Source organism: Emys orbicularis, chromosome 15 (genome assembly GCF_028017835.1).
Source record: "Emys orbicularis isolate rEmyOrb1 chromosome 15, rEmyOrb1.hap1, whole genome shotgun sequence".
Taxonomy (NCBI): Eukaryota; Metazoa; Chordata; order Testudines; family Emydidae; genus Emys; species Emys orbicularis.
Window position 1 is genome coordinate 2,089,686 of NC_088697.1, and position 21,466 is coordinate 2,111,151.

The 21,466-nt window shown below is 61.8% G+C and overlaps 2 protein-coding genes across 2 annotated transcripts in view; both read left to right on the forward strand.

The window, feature by feature from the left end:
- FXR2 (FMR1 autosomal homolog 2) overlaps positions 1–17,261 on the forward strand; it is a 44,301-nt gene extending 27,040 nt beyond the window's left edge. Inside the window, exons 3-18 of the mRNA XM_065416935.1 lie at positions 10,516–10,609; positions 10,706–10,777; positions 11,179–11,327; positions 11,692–11,785; positions 12,131–12,247; positions 12,534–12,704; positions 12,830–12,908; positions 13,349–13,458; positions 13,574–13,660; positions 14,351–14,410; positions 14,510–14,564; positions 14,780–14,959; positions 15,352–15,552; positions 15,741–15,836; positions 16,209–16,315; positions 16,408–17,261. Of these exons, the coding sequence (XP_065273007.1) occupies positions 10,763–10,777; positions 11,179–11,327; positions 11,692–11,785; positions 12,131–12,247; positions 12,534–12,704; positions 12,830–12,908; positions 13,349–13,458; positions 13,574–13,660; positions 14,351–14,410; positions 14,510–14,564; positions 14,780–14,959; positions 15,352–15,552; positions 15,741–15,836; positions 16,209–16,315; positions 16,408–16,488 (1,602 nt within the window). The 5' untranslated portion in view covers positions 10,516–10,609; positions 10,706–10,762 and the 3' untranslated portion in view covers positions 16,489–17,261. The remainder of the gene's footprint in view (positions 1–10,515; positions 10,610–10,705; positions 10,778–11,178; positions 11,328–11,691; positions 11,786–12,130; positions 12,248–12,533; positions 12,705–12,829; positions 12,909–13,348; positions 13,459–13,573; positions 13,661–14,350; positions 14,411–14,509; positions 14,565–14,779; positions 14,960–15,351; positions 15,553–15,740; positions 15,837–16,208; positions 16,316–16,407) is intronic.
- A 932-nt stretch (positions 17,262–18,193) lies between these two features.
- SOX15 (SRY-box transcription factor 15) lies at positions 18,194–20,085 on the forward strand. The gene is made up of 2 exons (XM_065417367.1): positions 18,194–18,627; positions 19,896–20,085. The coding sequence occupies exons 1-2, from the start codon at positions 18,194–18,196 to the stop codon at positions 20,083–20,085; spliced, it is 624 nt and encodes a 207-aa protein (XP_065273439.1).
- Positions 20,086–21,466: the final 1,381 nt, after the last annotated feature.

The window sequence follows — 21,466 nt, forward strand, 5'->3', positions numbered from 1 at the left end:
TCCCCTGCAGCTACGCCGCCGCGCGGGCAGCACGGCTTGTGCTTGCCCACCTCCCAAGCTTTCCAATAAGCCAGTCCTGGCACTCTGAGCGGCCTGGTAGGGGGTGGGGAGCGGGGAGGGGGGGGTTGGATAAGGGGCAGGAGGTCCCGGGGGGGCAGTCAGGGGACAGGGAGCGGTTGGATAGGGGGTGGGGTCCCAGGAGGGGGCGGTCAGGGGACAGGGAGAAGAGGGGGTTGGATAGGCGTGGGAGTCCCGGGGGGGGCCTGTCTGGGGGTGGGGGGGTGGATAGGGGTCGGGGCAGTCAGGAGACAGGGAGCAGGGGGGCTTGGATAGGGGGTGGGGTCCCGGGGGATCCCGGGAGGGGGGCGGTCAGGGGACAAGGAGCAAGGGCAGTTGGGTGATGGTAAAGGAGAGGTGGGGGGGGTGAGGGTTTCTCGAAAATTAAAAAGGGGGCGTGATGCCTCCTGCCACTTCCCCTCAACGGCAGGCTGGAGGTATCCAATCATCTATTAAGCTCGTTAGCGGGACCGGCGTGCGCGGAACTTCGGCCCGCCGCTGCGGGACAAGCTGTTGCTTTCGGTTCCAAGGCCCTGGTGCAAGCGAATGGATTGTAAATGTCAACCCTACGCCGTTCCGCGGCAGGAGGGTTGTTAGCGTGCGGCTGTAGGGCCGATGGGCACCTCAGCCGACCCCGCTGGAGCCGGTGCACGGTGGAAATACAGGGATGCCACAGTCCCCGCTTCAGAGCCCTAAATAAAGCTGCTGCACTGAAGGTATCTGACACGGGGCCTTGAGGCCCAGCATAACTCGCAGGCTGCCGCTTTTCCAAATTTAGTTCCTGCTTTGTGGTATGCGAATGAAACTGACTCACTCTTAGTAAGCCAGCCGCCCGCCCCCGGGAATGCCTCTAGATTGGCAGCTGTCACTCTACCGCCTGGCGGGATTGTGTGGATCGATGCTAGGGCTGAGATCTCAGGGCCGCATCGTGCTAAGCGCTGTCTCTACAGGTACCGAGCTGCTCCCCTGTTAAATGTTTCTCTTTCCGACCGGCCGGGTTCCTTCGGTGATGTTAGTTGGGCGTTTGTGTCTCCCGGCATCAGCGACTAGGAGGAAGCAGCGTCATTAGGAGCGTGTTTGTTGGCAAACCTCTCGGTGCACGGTGGGAAAGGAAAGGCAGACGGCCCGGTTTTTAAAACCCTGCTGTCCGCGTGCAGGAATATCAGAGCCCTTAAACGCAGCTTGGTAGGTAGCTGAGAATGCAGATGGCATGGCAGACAGGCCAACCCTGAGAGGCTGCCACCTCTGGGGTGTGCCATCTGTTCAGCCAGCACTGCGATGGGGCCACCTCTGGGGTGGAAGGGGGTAGCGCAGGAAGCAAAGAATATTCTCCACCCCAAACTGTGCAGGGGAGATTGGTGTTTAAACAGGAGTCCAATTGCTCTGTTTCGATCTACTTTGCCTGGCGTGTGGCTCTTTAACCAGGGAACTGGAAATGTTTCTGAACCAGTAACAGGCGAAACGGGGTTTAAATCAACTTGCGCCACAACTACAGGCCCCGGCTGTCTCTCTTAGCCGATGTGTAAGTAAAAGACCCCGGTCCCTACACGGCTTCTGAGTGGATTTCCGTTCAACAGCTGATCTCAGGCAATCGACCTTTCCACATTTTAAAGCTTCGAGGCGCTGCCTGTTGGATTGAACCTAGTTGAGCAGGTGCCAGCTTTCCTTGAATTTCTGCGCTTGCCTGGCTGATTTCAGGGCATCGTGTTCGCTCTGGGGCTCTATTTCAGCTCGACCGGTAAAAACTAGGAACGCTGGAGGACTGCCAGCTAGAGCAGCGGCCGGCGCTTCAGGGGGCGCACTCTGCAGCCAGCCTGCTGCTCCGCGATAGCGCAGCTGTCCGTAGTTAGGACGGTAGTGTAATTAACCATGCAAATCCCAGTGTCATTAACCTGCTCGCACCTAGATGGTGAGATTACAGCACTGTCACCAGTTCCTAGAGCCTGCTGGACACCCGGGTCAAATGCTACGCCGACTCCCTCTGCTTCTTGACTGGGGGGGGATGAGCCACATAGATCCGAGCAGTCCACTGAGCGTCGAACGCACTGCGTTCCTCAAATACCTCGCTTGGCTGTGGTGTCCTTATGAGGTTTCTAGCCGCGTTGCTGAGCAGGTGAAATTTCCCTGCCGAGACAGCTGTAGCTTCCCCACCTCCCGACAGCTGTTCACGTCTGGTTTCCAAATCCCAAACACACACAAGCATCGCTCTGACCGGGGGGCCCAGGCTGAGTCAAGCCGGGCCCCAGGGTTCAAGTATTGGGGGGAGGGATAGCTCAGTGGTTTGAGCAGTGGCCTGCTAAACCCAGGGTTGTGAGTTCAATCCTTGCGGGGGCCATTTAGGGATTTGGGGCAAAAATCTGTCTGGGGGTTGGCCCTGCTTTGAGCAGGGGGTTGGACTAGATACCTCCTGAGGTCCCTTCCAACCCTGATGGTCCATGATTCTATTGCTTGGCAGTGCAGATGCAACCTCACGCTGGGAGTCCACCAAAAACATCCCGCAAGCCGACTTTTCTGGGGCCGGTTTTGTTCAACATCTTTATTAATGGATGATGGGATTAATTGCACCCTCAGCAAGTTCGCGGACGACACTAAGCTGTGGGGAGAGGTAGATACGCTGGAGGGTAGGGATAGGGTCCAGAGTGACCTAGACAAATTGGAGGATTGGGCCAAAAGAAATCGGATGAGGTTCAACAAGGACAAGTGCAGAGTCCTGCACTTAGGACGGAAGAATCCCAGGCACCGCTACAGGCTGGGGACCGACTGGCTAAGCAGCAGGTTTGCAGAAAAGGACCTGGGGGTTACAGTGGACGAGAAGCTGGATATGAGTCAGCAGTGTGCCCTCGTTGCCAAGAAGGCCAATGGCATGTTGGGCTGCATTAGTAGCATTGCCAGCAGATCGAGGGAAGTGATTATTCCCCTCTGTTCGGCACTGGTGAGGCCACACCTGGAGTATTGTGTCCAGTTGTGGGCCCCCCATTACAGAAGGGATGTGGACAAATTGGAGAGAGTTCAGCAGAGGGCAACAAAAATGATCAGGGGGCTGGGGCACATGACTTATGAGGAGAGGCTGAGGGAACTGGGGTTATTTAGTCTGCAGAAGAGAAGAGTGAGGGGGGATTTGATAGCTGCTTTCAACTACCTTAAGGGGGGTTCCAAAGAGGATGGAGCTCAGCTGTTCTCGGTGGTGGCAGATGATAGAACAAGGAGCAATGGTCTCAAGTTGCAGTGGGGGAGGTCTAGGTTGGATATTAGGAAACACTATTTCACTAGGAGGTGGTGAAGCACTGGAATGGGTTCCCTAGGGAGGTGGTGGAATCTCCATCCTTAGGTTTTTAAGGCCCGGCTTGACGAAGCCCTGGCTGGGATGATTTAGTTGGGATTGGTCCTGCTTTGAGCAGGGGGTTGGACTAGATACCTCCTGAGGTCCCTTCCAATCCTGAGATTCTATGATTCTAAGTTCGGTGGACAGTCAAGTCTTCTCACCCTGCACCATGAGCAATGGGCTAGAGCGGCCATGTTTTGGGATATTGGTGGTTGGACGGGGGCCCACATAACGCAGTGTAGACGCTGGAGCCCCGGGTTGGGACAGTTCCTAACCCGGGAGTGGGGGGGGGGGGGGGGTTTTACAAATGCGTGTAGACAGCACCAGCCCTGAGTCAGACTAGCAAGAAGCTGAAATGTCTTGTGCTTAAGATACATGGTGGCGTTCAACGTGTCTGCTTCCTCTCCATCCGAAATACGCCGACTGCGTCGCAAAAAGCCCTGGGCTGCATTGGGTACTGGCGTCTCGAGTCCGCACTGGGAGCAGCTAATTGAAAACGCACATACATGAATCATTAAAACAAACAGCGAGGCGAAAATCCCTCCTCGGGCGGAGATCCGAAGTGGCGGGAAGTTAAGCTGGGTTTAGCCGAAGGGAAAGTTCTTCTTCGAGTGCTTGTTCACGTCCATTCCACATTAGGTGTACGCGCGCCGCGTGCACGAACATCGGAAACTTTTCCCCTCAGCGGCTCCCGTCGGGCCCGCAGGGTCTCCCTTCCCGCCAGAGCGGCGCCCCGCCCTAGCGTATATATATCCCTGCCGGCCCGACCCTCCCTCAGTTCCTTCTTACCGCCCGTGGCGATGTTGGAACAACTCTACCTCTCGTCAGAGAGTGTCCCTTAGCATAAGTGTTTAGTGATAGTTATCAGTTCATTATAGTTAAGTGTTTAGAGCCTAGTGTTAAATAGCAGTTACTTAGTCCCTCACAAAGACCTAAAATCTCTTTGTGATAGGTGTTTGGCAACCCCGGCACCGGCCCTGGGCGGCGGGGCATGCCGCACGCCCAAGGCTTCAAGGCTTGTGCCACGTGCCGCAGGCCTATGCCATTGAGCGACCCGCACGACTCGTGCCTCCGTTGCCCGGGGGAAGCTCACCAAAAGGAACGCTGTAAGATTTGTAAGGCTTTTAAGCCCAGGACTAAAAAAGAGAGAGACTTTCGCCTGAAACAGCTCCTCATGGAGGCGGCGTTGCAGCCCTCCTCTTCCGCGGCACCGTCGACCTCGGTGCGGAGTGCCCCGGCATCGGTCCGCGACCCGACGCCGGCAGGACAGCCTAAACCCACGGTGCCGCCTCGGCGGGAACACACCCGGCACCGTTCTTCTTCGCCGGCCAGGCCGAAGGGCCAGCCCAAGGCCCGGGGACGTTCCCCGCACAAGAAGTCGGCACCGGCGAAGGCCGCGAGTGCTGCCATGGCCGTTACGGCCCCGATACAGGTCCCGGTACCAGTGGCTCCGGCGCCGAAAGGCCCGTCGAGCCCCAGGATAGGCGCGTCGAGTGAGGAGGAAGGGCTGGAGGAACTGTTGGAACAGCCCTCCACCCCGGACACATTTGAGGCAGTAAAAGACCTCATTGAATTGTCCTCCGAAAGCACCCTCCGCGCTAAAGACATTCCACCGCAACTGCCATCCAAGGGCAAGCCGGCGATGATGCGCCCATCGCGGTCGCCATCTCGGCACCGTTCACGGCGCCGGTCCCGGTCGATCTCCGCCTCGGTGGACTCCCGGCTTCCCGCCACGCAACGGGCCACCAAACAGTCAGGCCCCAATGCGAGCGAGGCACCGTCCCAGCAGCCCGGCTCGAGCAGGCACCGGGACGCGTCGGTCGCAAGGTTCCCGAGACCGCCCTCCCGCAGCCGGTCCCGGTCCCGGGATCGACGGTACCGGTCCAGGTCCAGGTCTGCACGACGCCTCTCACGGTCCCGTTCCCGGAGGCACCGCTCCCCGACTCCGGAACGGCACCGCGCAACGGCACCGCCGTGGCCCTCTAGATCGCCGTCCCTAGCGTTGGAAGAGGGCTCGGGCCTTTCCAACAGATATGGCCGCGGAGTGCACGCCGCTAGAGAGCACGAGGCCTCTTGGCAACCACATTGGAGCCATCCTGGACAATGGCCATTCTGGACCCCGTGGGCCTATCATCAGCAAGGCCCTCCGTCCAGAACCTCGAGGTCGGGTCCCTCAGGACACCGGTCCCGCTCCCCACGGTGCCGCCATCCCTCCCGTGTGGAGGCCACGGTCTCCAGACTGCCCGACAGGGATAGGACGGACTCGGCACCGAGCCCGGCACCGTCCCTGACCCAGGGCAGGGGACGCACCCCGGAGGGCCACCCCGCTGAGGAGGAGTTGCAGGAGGACGAGGACGCGCAGAAGGCCATGACCTCCTCCTCCTCACCGGATGAAGCCGTGGCGGGCACAACAGTGTCCGGCCCTCCCCTGATTGATCATCGGACACACCAGGACCTGCTCCGCCGGGTAGCCCTCAATTTGGGGTTGCAGGCAGAGGAGACTGTTGAGCAGGAGGACCCGATGGTGGACATTCTCAGCCCGGAGGGTCCCTCCAGGATCGCACTTCCGCTTATAAAGACGGTACAGACGAACTATAAGACTGTATGGCAGACACCAGCCTCCTCTGCGCCAACTGCAAAAGGCGTCGAGAGAAAGTACTTCGCCCCATCCAAGGGGTTTGACTTCCTGTTCTCCCACCCGACCCCATGTTCGCTGGTCGTTTCGGCGGTCAACGAGAGGGAGCGGCACGGCCAGCAGGCCCCAGCCCCCAAGGCCAAGGAGGCGAGGCGATTGGACTTGTTTGGCAGAAAGGTCTACTCGTCCGGAGGCCTCCAATTGCGGATCGCGAACCAGCAAGCGATCCTCAATAGGCATAATTTTAACTCCTGGGCATCAGTGTCGAAATTTAAGGATGCCTTGCCTCAGGGATCGCAACCTGAGTTTGCGGCCATAGTGGACGAAGGAAAGGCGGTGGCCAAAACCTCACTACAGGCCTCACTCGACTCGGCTGATGCGGCCGCTAGGACTATCGCGTCAGGCGTGGTGATGAGGCGCTCAGCGTGGCTGCAGGCTTCTGGCCCTCCCCCTGAGGTGCAAAACACCCTCCAAGACCTCCCGTTTGAGGGTTCGGGGTTGTTTTCGGAGCAAACGGATGCCAGGCTCCATAGCCTCAAGGATTCTCGGGCTACCCTCAAGTCCTTGGGGATGCACACCCCTGTAACGCAGAGGAAGCCTTTCAAACCACAGCCTCCACAGAGGCAATACCATCCTCGCCCTCGGCAGGAACCATACCGTAGGCGGGGCAGGGACAATAGGCGTAGGCGCAACAATACGCCTAACCAAGGCCAAAACCAGGGCCACAACAAGCCACAGCCGGGAAATAAACAAGGATTTTGAAGCTGCGATCGAGGACAGCGTACCCATCTCCTCCCCGGATCCCCCCCTGTGTTTCAGGGACCCCCTGTCCCACTTTTTCCGTGCTTGGTCTCATATAACATCGGACCGCTGGGTCCTGCGCACGGTAGAGTCAGGTTACGCCCTTCGGTTCTCCTCGCCCCCTCCCACCCACCCACCACCCCGGTCCCTCTTCAGGGACCCCTTTCACGAGCAACTCCTCATGCAGGAGGTACAGACCCTCCTTGCTGTGGGGGCGGTGGAAGAGGTTCCTCTGGACCTCAGAGGAAAAGGGTTCTATTCCAGATACTTCCTCATTCCCAAAGCGAAAGGGGGCCTCCGTCCTATCCTGGACCTTCGCAAGCTAAACAAGTACTTGCAAAAACCACGTTTCCGTATGGTCTCCCTTGGTACCATCATTCCTTCCCTGGATCCGGGGGATTGGTACGCTGCCCTCGATATGAAAGACGCCTACTTTCACATCGCCATTCGCCCGGCCCACCGGCGGTTCCTGCGCTTCACTATCCAGCAGCGTCATTTCCAGTTTACGGTCTTGCCCTTCGGTCTGGCAACAGCCCCACGTGTCTTCACGAAGTGCATGTCCGTGGTAGCAGCCTTTCTTCGAAAAAGGCGGATGCGCGTTTACCCGTACCTGGACGATTGGCTCCTGACGGGCCGGTCGGAGGCGGAGGTTCGCACCCACGTGGCACTGGCGCTACAAGTATTCCGGGAACTCGGCCTGTTAGTCAATGTGCCCAAGTCTTCACTAGTCCCCACACAGAGGCTGGACTTCATAGGGGCAGTCCTGGACTCGGTGGCGGCACGGGCGAGTCTTCCCGTATCGCGATTCCTGGCTATCCAGGAGGCCGTGACCTCCATTCAGCGATTCCCCACGACCACGGCCAGATGTTGCTTACAACTCTTGGGGCACATGGCGGCATGCACACATGTAGTCGGGCTCGCCCGTCTCAGACTCCGGCCTCTGCAGCTGTGGTTGGCCCAGGTGTATCGCCCCAACAGAGACCCATTGGACATGGTCGTCACGATCCCAGCTCGAGTATCGAGCGCCCTCTGTTGGTGGCTCGATCAACAGGTTTGTGCGGGGGTCCCGTTCGCCACCCCACAACCAGTTCTGACGTTAGTGACAGACGCGTCGGACCTGGGTTGGGGGGCGCACCTAGGGAACCAGCGCACTCAGGGCTTGTGGTCCAGGGAGGAACAGTTGCTTCACATCAACCTGAAGGAGCTGAGAGCGGTTCGCCTCGCCTGCCAGACTTTTCACGCTACCATGAGAGGACACAGCGTGTCGGTTCTGACGGACAACACTACCGCTATGTTTTACATAAACAAGCAGGGCGGGTCCCGGTCCTCTCCCCTCTGTCACGAGGCACTCCTCCTCTGGGACTTCTGCATAGCCCATTCAATGCACCTTCGGGCTGCATATCTCCCCGGGGTCCAAAACGGGCTGGCGGACTGTCTCAGCCGGTCCTATCTCATGCACGAGTGGAGGCTGAGGCGGGACATCCTCCGTTCAATCTTCCTGAGGTGGGGGTTTCCCCAGGTGGATCTGTTTGCCACCAAGGACAACAGCCAGTGCCCGCAGTTTTGCTCATTCCAGAACCGCAGTCCGGGCTCAATGGCGGACGCCTTTGCAATCCCGTGGGGCGGGAACCTGAGGTATGCCTTCCCCCCCATTCCCACTCATCCACAGGGTCCTCCTGAAAACCCGCAGGGACAAGGCGACAGTCATTCTCATTGCCCCGGCATGGCCACGCCAACACTGGTTCACAACTCTGTTGGAACTGTCCGTGACCACTCCGATAGCCCTTCCCCTCCATCACGACCTCATCACCCAAGACCGGGGTCGCCTACTCCACCCGAACCTGCCATCGCTACATCTCACGGCATGGCTTCTCTCTGGCTAAGTGATGTGGAGCACAGGTGCTCTCAGGAGGTCCAGCAAATCCTCCTTGGTAGTAGGAAACCCTCCACAAGGGCGACCTACCTTGCCAAGTGGAAGCGCTTCTCCCTGTGGTGTGAGCCTCAGCACTTCCAGACCTTGCAGGCCTCGATACCACTGATTCTGGACTACTTGCTGCACCTCAAGTGTCAAGGCCTCGCCCCCGCTTCTATTAAGGTGCATCTGGCCGCCATATCGGCGTTCCACCCTGGGGAATCGGGGAGATCCGTGTTCTCCAATCCCACTGTAGTCCGATTCCTCAAGGGGCTGGAGAGGGTGTTCCCCTACTCGCGCCCTCCAATACCCCCGTGGAACCTCAATCTAGTCCTCACTAAGCGCATGGGGCCGCCTTTTGAACCCCTGGCCTCTTGCTCCCTCATGCACCTTTCATGGAAGGTCGCGTTTCTCGTGGCCATCACCTCGGCTAGGAGGGTGTCGGAGCTGAGGGCCCTCACCTCGGAGCCTCCTTATACCGTCTTTTATAAAGATAAGGTGCAGCTTAGACCTCACCCTAAATTCCTCCCAAAGGTGGTCACGAATTTTCACATGGGGCAGGACATTTGTTTACCGGTGTTCTTCCCCAAGCCCCATACGGACCCACGCCATCGTAGCCTGCATACCCTCGATGTTCGGTGGGCGTTGGCTTTCTATCTAGACCGTACCAGGCCTTTCCGCAAGTCGACTCAACTATTCGTGGCCATTGCGGAACGAATGAAGGGCCAGCCTATTTCGACGCAACGCCTGTCGGCGTGGATCGTGCTTTGCATACGCACGTGCTACGAGCTCGCCAACGTGCCTGCACCTCCGATCCGGGCTCACTCTACTAGGGCCCAAGCGTCCTCGACGGCCTTCTTGGCGCAGGTCCTGCTTCAGGAGATCTGCAAAGCGGCCACCTGGTCGTCGGTGCATACGTTCACAGCCCACTACGCGATCCATCATCAGATCAGAGATGACGCGATGGTCGGCAGGGCGGTGCTTCAATCTGTTATTCCTTGACTCCTACCCTCCTCCAATGGTAAGCTTGTGAGTCACCTAATGTGGAATGGACGTGAACAAGCACTCGAAGAAGAAAAGACGGTTACTTACCTTCTGTAACTGTTGTTCTTCGAGATGTGTTGTTCACGTCCATTCCACTTCCCACCCTCCTTCCCCTCTGTCGGAGTCACCGGCAAGAAGGAACTGAGGGAGGGTCGGGCCAGCAGGGATATATATACGCTAGGACGGGGCGCCGCTCTGGCGGGAAGGGAGACCCTGCGGGCCCGACGGGAGCCGCTGAGGGAAAAAGTTTCCGACGTTCGTGCACGCGGCGCGCGTACACCTAATGTGGAATGGACGTGAACAACACATCTCGAAGAACAACAGTTACAGAAGGTAAGTAACCGTCTTTTTCTCCCCACCCCGCGTTCGGTGCCCTCTTTCTGTTGCAAAATACATCTCGTGGCTGCGTGGTGGTTGTCAGATTGCGGCGGTGTCTGAGTTGCAGGCTGTACGAACACAGATCAGAAAGCGCTTACACTTGACATAGACGATGATCCCAAAATTGCGGGGACGAGGGTGGAAAGGCTGGTTATAAAGCACTCTGGAGTCTTCTTCCCGCTTTCCAGAAGGGGGAACAATCCTTCCTTTGTCTGCATGGATGGTAAACTCTCCCAAGGCAGGGACCGTCTCGGGCCCTGTGGGTGCCTGGGGCCTGGTGCTGTCTCTTCAGCGTGTCCCGTCTTAGTCCCAGTCTGCGGTGCCACCTACAGGCGAATCCAATCTCCGTCTCATGTCTCCTCACAGCTGGCAGCCAGAGCGGCAGATCCCCTTCGGCGACGTACGGCTCCCCCCGCCCGCGGACTACAATAAAGAGATTACCGAAGGGGATGAAGTGGAGGTAGGGGGTGTGCTTTTTGGGGGGGTGGAGGGGTGCCTCCGTGAGCCCGCTATCCTCACTGGCTCCCCCGCTGACTATATTGACCTGTCTCTCTAGGTTTATTCCCGAGCCAATGAGCACGAGCCGTGCGGCTGGTGGCTGGCGAGGGTCCGGATGATGAAAGGAGATGTAAGTTTCTGAGGATTTTTCTGCCTCCCTCCCCCTCCCCCCCCCCCCCCACCATCTCCGATCGCTTGCATCTATCCCAGAATCCTTTGTGCTTCATGGGCCCGCCGTTTTACGCCGGCCCTCGAGCTCGGGTCTGGGGCTTGCCCCGCTCCGGCCGGGGAGCGGGGTCGGGGGCCGCTCCCAGAAGCAGCGGCATGGCCCCCCTCCGGCTCCTACCAGTGGCAGTGAGGTCCACAGGCTAATTCCATCTGAAAACGAAGCGTTAAGCACGGTTGTCCCGTCTCTCCCCCACCCGGCTACATCTGAACGGCACAGCCCCTCTCGGGGCCTGCGGTCAGCTCTCTCCTCCCCACCCCAAATCCCCGGCTCTCACCCAATCTCTCTCTCCCTCCCCCCCTCAGTTTTACGTCATCGAATACGCAGCTTGCGATGCCACCTACAACGAAATCGTCACGCTGGAGCGGCTCCGGCCCGTCAACCCCAACAAAGTGGCCACCAAATCCAGCTTCTTCAAATACACCATCGCCGTGCCGGAGGACCTCAAGGAAGCGTGAGTGAGGCGGGGATCCTGGCGCGGGGGGGGAGCTACGCGGGCTTGGACAAAAGAAAAGTTGCTAGCATGGCTTTTCCTCCATGGGGAAGGAGCCAGAGACCAGGCGCTGTGGTCTGCCCAGACTCTAGCGTGAGTTAGAGCAGCCCAGAGGCTGCTGTAACTTGGGGCTTGGCTGTGTGGGGAAACTGACTGACATTATTCTACTGTAAAGGAAAGTCCCCTAACCGCTGGCCAATCCAGTTCTGGACTCTGGAGATCTGGGTGCTATTCCCGGCTTTGCCACAGACCGGACAGACCATTTTGGGGGGCTCCCGCTTGCCCCTCGTTTCTGCTCCGCTCACCCTGTCCCCTCTCCGCTCAGGTGCTCCAACGAAAACGTGCATAAAGAATTCAAGAAGGCGGTGGGGGCCAACTGCATCTTCCTGAGTGTGGCCAGCAGCGAGCTCTTCATCCTGGTGAGTGAGGCGGCGGAGGGTAGCGGGGCGGGGGGCGCTCATTGGAGATCGGCCGCGACGGGGTGGACCCGATGCTCCAGGCTGGTTCGGAGGAGCCTCTTTCCAGCTGCCCTCCTGGCTTGCCTTGCCCCACGCCGTTCTTGGGGTCGGGGGGAATTGGCGGGGACCCTCGGGTGTGGTCAGGGGGCTTCTCGGTCCTAATGCAACCGTCTGGCCAGGTCTCGCCGGTCACTGCGGCTGGCTAGCCCCCCGAGATTCCTGCTGGCCTGGTAGTTCGGCCGGCGGGAGGCGGGGGCTACCTTGCCGATCTCCGACACCGCTCGTCTTCCTCCCCCCCCTTCCCAGTCGACGAACGAATCCACGGTAAAGCGGGCGTCGCTGCTGGGGGACATGCACCTGCGCAGCATCCGCACCAAGCTCATGCTGATGTCGCGGAACGAGGAAGCCAACAAACACTTGGAGGTGAGGAACCCAGGCGTCCGGGCGACGGCCCATACCCGGGGAGGGGGGTGGGGGAGGCGCCGTGGGCCAGCGCGCCTCTGGCTTTCTCGCCACATGGGCGCTGCGGGGCGGGGAATAGGCGGCTGTACAGGCCCGCCCAGGGCTTCCCCGGTGATTGCCCGGCTGGTCACCTGACCTGGGCTCCATGGGGGCTGACACTGGAGCCAGGGGTCGGCGCTCCCCCACCCCCACCCCGGCCGCTCCGTTGACTCCCCGCTCTGCGTCCCAGCGCTCTTTCTCTCCCCAGACGAGTAAGCAGCTGGCCTCGGCGTTCCAGGAGGAGTTCACGGTCCGCGAAGACCTGATGGGGCTGGCCATCGGCACCCACGGCGCCAACATCCAGCAGGCCCGGAAGGTGCCAGGCGTCACCGCCATCGAGCTGGACGAGGAGACCTGCACCTTCCGCATCTACGGGGAGGTGAGGGCCGGGCGGGGCTCCTGGGTTCTATCCCCGGCTCCAGGAGATTTGGGGGGGGGCTGGGAGCCAGGACTCCTGGGTTCTCTCCCTGGCTCCGTTATTTGACCGTTGTCTCCTCCCCGCAGACTCCGGAAGCATGCAAGCAGGCCCGGAGCTACCTGGAGTTCTCTGAAGACTCCGTTCAAGTCCCGAGAAACCTGGTCGGTAGGTGTCACGACAGCGACTGTGCTCTGTAGTGACCCTCCGGGGACCCGGACACGTAACCACGGCACCGTGCTGGCGCGGGTGCCTCAAAGGGAAGTGGGCTACGAATGAGAGTGACCGCGTGTGCCCCAAGAAGCTCGGGGTGCCAACCAGCGGAGGGCACCAATGTGCAGTGGAGTCTGTTCACCAACACAATGTCCCGTAACGAAAGCTGGCGTCGCACCGGCGGTCAGGGCACCCATGAGGAGTCGTGAACATGCTAAAAATGACGTTCTGTGGGTCTGTTGTTAAACGGGTCCCTCGAAAGTCGGGGGGTTGGGAAAAGCCCGGGGAGCGGGGTGGGCTGTTGTGGGTGTGTGTGTCTGGTCAAAGTGGGGGGGACCCTGTCACTTTGGGAGCCGGGGTTTCTGTGGGGCTCACCTCTCCGCTCGCCCCGCCAGGCAAAGTGATCGGCAAGAACGGCAAAGTGATCCAGGAGATCGTGGACAAGTCGGGAGTGGTGCGGGTGCGGGTGGAAGGGGACAATGACAAGAAAAACCCCCGAGAGGAGGTAAGTGGGGGCGGATCGGGGTGGGGGTGGCCGCTGGCGGGGTGGGGGTGGCCGCTGGCAGGGTGGGGGGCACACGGGGGACGGCCGTGCCGTGACCGAATCTCCTCTCTCCTAGGGAATGGTCCCGTTCATCTTCGTCGGCACGCGGGAGAACATTAGCAACGCGCAGGCGCTCCTGGAATATCACCTCGCTTACCTCCAGGTAAATCCGGCTCTGCCGAGAACGGGCCTGCAGCAGCCACTTGAAGGGTCTCAGAACCAGCTCGCTCGCTCCGCAGCAGCAGCGCGCGAACGCTGGGGGGCCGTCGACAGCAAAAGGGGAGGGGCACGTGCCTGAGAATCGGGCGGGGGGGTCAATGTGGGTGTCTCGCGGGTGGGACCGTTAATCGGTTCCCCTGCTTCCTGTGCTTCCCTGGTTTCCCGCACAGGCGGGTGCATTTGCTTATTGGTCTCCCTCCTCCGCTGTGTGTGCGCATTTGCTTTTGTTTCCCCTTCCTGTTCTGAGGCTGCACTTTTGACCTCCCTCCTTCCATCCCCCCAACAACATGCCCTGAGGCTGCAACTGCTAATTAGTATCCCTGCTCTGGGGTGCAGTCACTAATTGGTTCCCCCTGCTGCCCTGCATGGGTGCAGCCATTAATTGGTTCTCTGCCCCAAGACAGCATGGGTGCCACTGCTAATTGGTTCCCCCTTGCAACGCAGTCACTAATTGGTTCCTCCTGCCAGCCCTGTACAGGTGCAGTCATTAATTGGTTCCCTGCCCCAAGACAGCATGGGTGCAGCTGCTAATTGATCCCCCCTTGCAGTGCAGTCACTAATTGGTTCCCCCTGCCTGGGCGCGACAGTTACTGGGTTCCCAGTCTCACCCCGCGCCGTTTTTCCCATTCCCCAGGAGGTGGAGCAGCTGCGGCTGGAGCGGCTGCAGATCGACGAGCAGCTGCGGCAGATCGGCATGGGCTTCCGCCCCCTCTCCAGCCGGGCCGACAAGGAGCGGGGCGGCTACGCCACAGACGACAGCACCTCCTCCTCCCTCCATGGCACCCGGACGTACGGGGGCAGCTACGGCGGGCGAGGCCGCGGGCGCCGGGGGCCCAACTCCGGCTACGGTAACTGGCCCCATGGCGCCTTGGCCAAAATGTCCCCTTCTTCACGGCGGGGGTGGCTTGACTGACGGGCCACACCCCAGAGGTGGCTGCATTTCAGCAACGCTTCCCTGGGGTATTGTGTGTCCTGCCCCTCCTACAGCTTTGGGGATCCCCCCCCAGTACAGATCAGCCCCCACCAACGGCGGCTCACGCGCCCCCCTGCTCTGCCCTCCCAGGTACCAACTCAGACCTGTCCAACGCTTCAGAGACCGAGTCGGAGAAGAGGGACGACGGCGAGCGAGACCCGCGCCCCGAGGACAGCCGGAGGCGCCCGGGGTTGGGGCGAGGGCGGGGTCCCACCCCGGCCCCCCGAGGGGGCGGAGGCAGCAAGTACAACAGCTCCTCCATCAGTTCAGGTGACCAGGTGTTGCTGTTAAATAGCGGCTGTGCCCCGCCCCAGAGGTGGCTGCATCTTGGCGCCAGCTCAGGGATCCCTGTGTAACCAGCTGCTGTGCCCTGCCCCAGAGGTGGCCGCATCTCAGCGCCGGGCGACTGGTCCCCGTGTAACCAGCCGCCTCGTCCCAGAGGTGGCTGCATCCCAGCGCCGGGCGAGGGGTCCCTGGGTAACCAACTGCCCCGCCCCAGAGGTGGCTGCATCTCAGTGGTGTATAACCAGATGCAATGTTCCAGTGTCCTGACTCAGAATGAAGGGGAGTCTGGTCGGGGGTGGGGCTGGGATCCCGGACTCCTGGGTTCTCTGTGCCCGGTGTGTTACTCTGTGCTGAAGTCCGCCCTCTCCCCCCCCAAGTGCTCAAGGACCCGGACAGCAACCCCTACAGCCTGCTGGACAACACGGAGACCGACCAGACGGCCGACACCGACGGCAGCGAGTCGCAGCCCGTCAGCAACCGCCGCCGCCGCTCCCGCCGCCGCCGCACCGACGACGACGCCACCATGATGGACGGCGCTGCCGAGTCCGACAACATGTCCGTCAACGAGAACGGCGTGGGTGAGCAGGGGGGGCTGGGAGCCAGGACTCCTGGGTTCTCTCCCTGGCTCTGGGAGGGGAGTGGGGGCTGGGAGCCAGGACTCCTGGGTTTTCTCCCTGGCTCTGGGAGGAGAGGGGAATGGGGTGGGGGGGAGGCCAGGAGGCAGGACACCTGGGTTCATCCCCATCTCTGCTCCCTGCTTTCCCAGAGGACGAATCGAAGCCTCAGAGACGCAACCGGAGCCGTCGCCGCCGTAACCGTGGCAACCGCATGGACGGCTCCATCAGCCGGGACCGGCAGCCAGGTATGGGGGTCCAGCGGGGCCGGGCGGGGGATCCTGGCGCTCTGGGTTCAGCTCTTGCTTCTGCTACAGCCCTGAATGCCGCCGTGTGGGGTGTGAACGGGGGGCAGGAGCTGCCCTGGGACCCCTCCCTGCGCCAGGTGCTGTGAGCGGGGCCTCATTTCCAGGACGGATCGGGGGCGTGGCCAGAACTCCCATGCGGCCAGCGTCACCCCCCTCCGGGCTTGCAGGACTCCTGGGTCCGTCTCTCTCCTCTTCCTCCCCCCCCCCCCCCCCCCGTTGGCGTTCTGTCCTTGCCGTGCGTGCGTCAGGGGGGCAGGCGGGAGTGGGAGTCGGCAGCTGTCCCCAACCCAGCGCCCGCTCCTTCCCCTCCAGTGACCGTGGCCGATTACATCTCCCGGGCCGAGTCCCAGAGCCGCCAGCGGCCCCCGCAGAAGGAGCCCCGGGAAAAATCCACCGAAGACGACACACCGAGACAAAAGGTAGGGGCGGAGCTGGCGGTGGCCGGGTGGAGCCGGCTTGGGGCGGGGCTTATTCCAAGCCCCTCTTGAGACCTTCTCCCTCCCCCCTGTAGGCAGAGCCAGCTGGCAAGGTGACCAACGGCCCGTCGGAGAACGGCGAGGAGCCGGCCGCCATGGTGAACGGGCTGTCGTAAGCGCTGCGCCGGGAGAGCCGCGCCCACTGCTTCCTGCCTAACCGACCCTACTCCGCCCTGCTTGCGTCATCGTTAAACACGCCCACCGACTTCTCGTTAACGAACCATTTATTCAACGATCGATAATTCTTGTAGTGCTTGTCGGAAGCTTGCCAAAGATAGCCAAGCTCTTACGGCTCGTTAGGCGCCGACCAATCAAGAGACAGGCAACCGGATTCTTGCTGGGGCAAGGGGCGTGGCTCCCGCCCCCCCGGAAAGGGGCCTCGACAGTAAAAAAACAAATTAATTATCTCCTAATTGTGTGTCCGTTTTTGACGACTCCGTTCGAGCCAGGAACCGCAATCCGGCCGCGGGTTGAAACCGGAGCGAGGATTTTTTTGTGCCTTCTGAACGCGCGTCGCTTCCCTTCCTTTTTTTCGGTCATTTTCCCTTCCGCCTAGTTCGCTCGCGCAACGATTTCGGTAAAGATGGAGCGGGGGGGTGGCCGCCGCGCCGTTTATTCCCCCCCTTAAAAAAAACAAATCGGAAGGTACCACGGGGTGGGGAGCGCGGGGGGAATTTTTGTTTCTAGGCAATACAAACACAGCAGGTATTTTTCTTTTTTGGTACACTGTGGCAGACCGAGGCGGGGGGCAGAGAGGGTAGAGCTGCATGGCCCCCCCACCAGTGTCGCTTTGCCAGGAAGGGGGGGGCAAAATCGAGCTGTGACGGTTGAGACGTTATTTATTTTTCACTGTACAGTATTTAAAAGAGAATAAAGAACCAAACTCCTACGCAAACGCTGCTGTGTCTTCCCCTCCCTGCCCCCCCCCCCGGAAACGTGGCGGGGGGGGGCAGAAAATCACCCCAGATCTTCAATAAAGCCACCGAAAAGAACCGAGCTCGGCTCCACGCCCTTCACTCGCCGCGGGGGTGTGTCATGGATTCACGCCCTAATTTGCCCCTGTTGTTAACCCCCTCCTTTGCTCCTTAGCCGGTTGGATTGGGCGGGGGCGGGGGGAAGCAAGCTGGCTGGTTCCTTCCCAAGGCACATTTCTCCTCACTCCTCCTCCCCCCCCCGCCCCAAGACCTGGGGGGCTGATGGATCTGCCTGCTGGGGGGGGGGGTGGATTTTCCAGCCTGGGGGGGGGGAAGCTGACTGGTTCCTTCCCATGGCATGTCCCCCCCCAGAGCTGGGGGGCTGGTGGACCCACCCACTGCGGGGGGGGGAAAGGGGTCGGAGGATGAGCTCAGCGACAGCCCGGGGGGGCTGCTGGCCTGTCTGTGGGTGGCAGGGGCCTAATGTGTTCCTTGGGAGGGGGGGGGAAACGGGTGGGAGGCCAGCAGGAGCAGGTGTAATTCCTAGGACTGGCCACTGGGGGGCGATGTCGCACTAGGCAGGGGCCTGTGGGGAGGGAGGGAATATTCACGGCTGAGCAGGGGGGGCTCTGCCCCCGTCGTAGAGCCGGACTCCTGGGTTCTCTCCCCAGTGCTGGGAGGAGAGTGGGGGCTGGTGGTTCAGAGCAGGGGGGGCTGGGAGCCAGGACTCCTGGGTTCTCTCCCCGGCTCTGGGATGGGGGTGGGAGCTAGGACGTGTGGGGAGGAGCCTGGTGGTGGGGGGCGGGCCCATGGTTCCTGGCAGGGAGGCCCCACCCCCCGGTGGGCGTGGTCCCAGCCCTGCTATATCTGGCTGCCCAGGTGCAGGCGGGCTCAGACGGGGCCGGGCATGGCCGAGGGGCAGGGCGCGGTGGCGGGGGGCGACCCCCCGGACAAGGTGAAGCGGCCCATGAATGCCTTCATGGTGTGGTCCAGTGGGCAGCGCCGGCGCCTGGCGCAGGAGCACCCCAAGATGCACAACTCGGAGATCTCCAAGCGCCTGGGGGCCGCCTGGCGCCGCCTGCCCGAGGCCGAGAAACACCCCTTCGTGGAGGAAGCCAAGCGGCTCCGGGCCCGGCACATGCGGGACTATCCTGACTACAAGTACCGACCCCGGCGCAAGGGCCGGGCCCCCGCCAAGGAGCTGCCGCCGGGGGGCCGTCCGCCCCCCCAGCTGCCCGCTGCCCAGGCCTGGGGCTACGGCGAGCCCCTGGGCTACCAGCCGGCCCGCTACCCGCCGTGTCCGGCTGCCGCGGGATACGGGAATGCAGCCGGAGGGTACAGGTGGGTCCCGCCCGCGCCTCCCGTCCCCTCGGGTGAATGGGGGACCCCCAATGGTGCCCCCTTACTGGGGAAATGGGGGGGGGATTAGCGGGGGGGGGCTGCTACATTCCCTCTTTCCCCAGGCCGGGCATGGTTGAAATTAGGGCCGGCTGAGGGGTCCGTGTATAACCAACCCCAGAGGAAAGCACATCTCAGCACTGGGCGAGGGGTAACCGGCCACCCCGCCCCAGAGGTGAGCACAGGGGGGGAACATACACCAGGTTCAGGTGCTGGTTGGGACCAAGCGGGTACCAGCCCCAGAATTTGCATGTTAACTGTTGTTAACAAGGTGAGTCAGTGCCAGCTGCCGAGGGCATGATGGGGCACCAGTCCTTTGGTATATGAACCCAGGAGTCCTGGCTCCCAGCCCCCCCTGCTCTAACCACCAGCCCCCACTCCCCTCCCAGAGCTGGGGAGAGAACCCGGGAGTCCTGGCTCCCAGCCCCCACTCCCCTCCCAGAGCTGGGGAGAGAACCCAGGAGTCCTGGCTCCCTGGTGTGCCAGGATATGCCCACCCCCGCCCAGGGCCCTAGATCTTTGGGTCCCGGCCAGGAGCAGGGTGGGGTTGGGTGCCAGGCAGCACCCGCCCTGCGGCTGGTATTCGCCATGCCCTGAGCGAAGGGTCATGACCTGGCCAGGCCTCGTCCAATCCCTGAGCTGGCTCCTCACCGCGGTGGTGTCTGGGTGCAGGAGCCAGTGCCCAGGGGAGGGGAAACCGAGGCACAAGTCACAGAACCCAGGAATCCTGACTCTCAGCATCCCCTGCTCTAACCACTCCATCGCCCACTGACTGAGAAGGGGAGGCCGGCAGGCGCCCAGGACTCCGGGGTTCTTTGGAGGGGAAGGTGGGTGCCAGGACGCCTGGGTTCCATCCCCGCCTGCGGGAGGGGGTGGGCAGGTCAGGGCAGGCCACGGGGGAGCCGCTCACGCCCAGAACCGGATTAACAGGCCAGCTGAGGAATGCGGCCCCGGCTCACCCAGCCCTGGGGGGGGGAACTCTTCCTGCAGCTGCAGGGCGCCCCCCCCCCCCCCGCCCCATAACATTGCCCAGAGCTCGCAGAGAACCCAGGTGTCCGGGCTCCCAGCCCTCTCAGAGGGGAGTGGGGGCTGGTGGGTTAGAGCAGGGGGGGCTGGGAGCCCGGACTCCTGGGTTCTCTCCTCTCCCCTCATTCTGCAACTGTAATTATCCGGCTCGTTAACCCCTCTTCTCTTCCCCCCGACCCCCGCAGCAGCCTGTCCTACGGCCCCCCGGCTCCGATGCCCTACAAGCAAGACCCCGCCCCCCACCCGCCGGGGGTGCTGCCGCCCGACTTCCGCGACATGATGGCCGCCTACGGGCTGCAGGCCTGTGACGTGGGCGAGGGCTTCCCGCCGCTGCCCTACGAGCCCCCCGGGCCGGCGCCGCTGACGCCCCTCTAGCCCGTGGCGGGCCGGGACCGAGGGGGAACAGGGACGCTGGGTTTTTATACGGAAAGAAGAAAACCCTCGAAGAGGAACTAAGTTTGGGGGGACGTGGGGGGGGGAGCTCCCTGTGACTCCAGCCCCAGCAGGGGGGGCTGTGGGGGCAGAGTGCAGACTCTTCCCCTCCCCCAGCGCCCCTTCTCCCCCTCTACACTTTAAAATCACCCCCTTTGTTAACTCTTCGCTGGCGGCCATCCCCCCCAAATCAGTTCATCTAGCACTGGAGCTGGAAAGGGGGGGAGGGCCTGGAAAAGTCAGGGGGGCTGAAAAAGGGGGTGCAGGTGGAGGGACAGCCTGGAGCAGTGAGGGATTGTGCCCCCCAGAGAAGGGGGGGGGCTGTCTTAATGCTGTTTGTCAACGTATCTTGTAAAGAGAATAAACCTGGTTCCTAGAGACGGCCCTGACCCCAGAGTGTTACTGTGGGGGGGAGGGGGCAGGAAACAGATCAAGCCACCCCCCGCCAAAAAAAAATGCTGCGGGGTTTGACCCCTGAGAGCGAGAAAGACAAAGGAGGAAACGAAAATGCCCCTCGCTCCTGACCCACAGCCCCTGCCCCCCACAGCTCGGCCGGTGCCCCCCACCCGCAGCCCCTCAGGTCAGGAAAGGTCCCAGCTACTCAGAAAGGAGCTAAAGAGTTAACCCTGCATGTGCCAGGGAATGGGGGGGTGGGTGGGACAGGATGGGGCCGTTGCCCCGGTAACGGTCTTCTGTCCTAGCTACAACAACACCAGTGCCTTCCTTGTCACCCCACCCAGTTGCCATGGTAACCAGGGAAGGGCCCGACCCCTGCCTGTTCTGACATGAAGGGGTGAATCACGTAGGGAAACCTGCTGTTGGGGGGGGGGGCCCGCAAGATGAGCCCAGCCCCCGCTCCGTCCCCTCCCAGAGCCAAGGAGAGAACCCAGGCGTCCTGGCTCCCAGCCCGCCCTGCTCTAACCCCCCAGCCCCCACTCCCCTCCCAGAGCCGGGGAGAGAACCCAGGTGTCCTGGTTCCCAGCCCCCCTGCTCTAACCCACCAGCCCCCACCCCCCTCCCAGAGCCGGGCAGGGCCCCCGGGGCAGACACAGCTCTGTGCCCGGTTGGGCTTTGCCCTGCCCCCAGTTAAGGATCCCAGCGCCGCGGGGGGGGGGGGGGGGGGCAGGGAGGCAGAAGGGCGGTGACTAATTGGCGTGATTAGCACCGAGCTCGTTAGCTGCCAGGAGGCAGGGGAGGTGGGGCTGGGGGTTTCCATGCCTGCCCCCCCCCCATCCGAATTCAACCTTCCGCACCCTGCAGCAGGGAGTCCCAGAGATCTTCCCCCCCCCCCCCCCCCCCCAGGATGGGCACAGCCGGGAGCTCT

What these genes read in the sequence shown, in the direction of transcription:
- SOX15 (XM_065417367.1), top strand. Translation starts at nt 18,194, where the DNA reads ATGGCCGAGGGGCAGGGCGCGGTGGCGGGGGGCGACCCCCCGGACAAG. An exon ending in AATGCAGCCGGAGGGTACAG is followed by an intron (nt 18,628 to 19,895) that starts GTGGGTCCCGCC and finishes CGACCCCCGCAG; the next exon opens with CAGCCTGTCCTACGGCCCCC.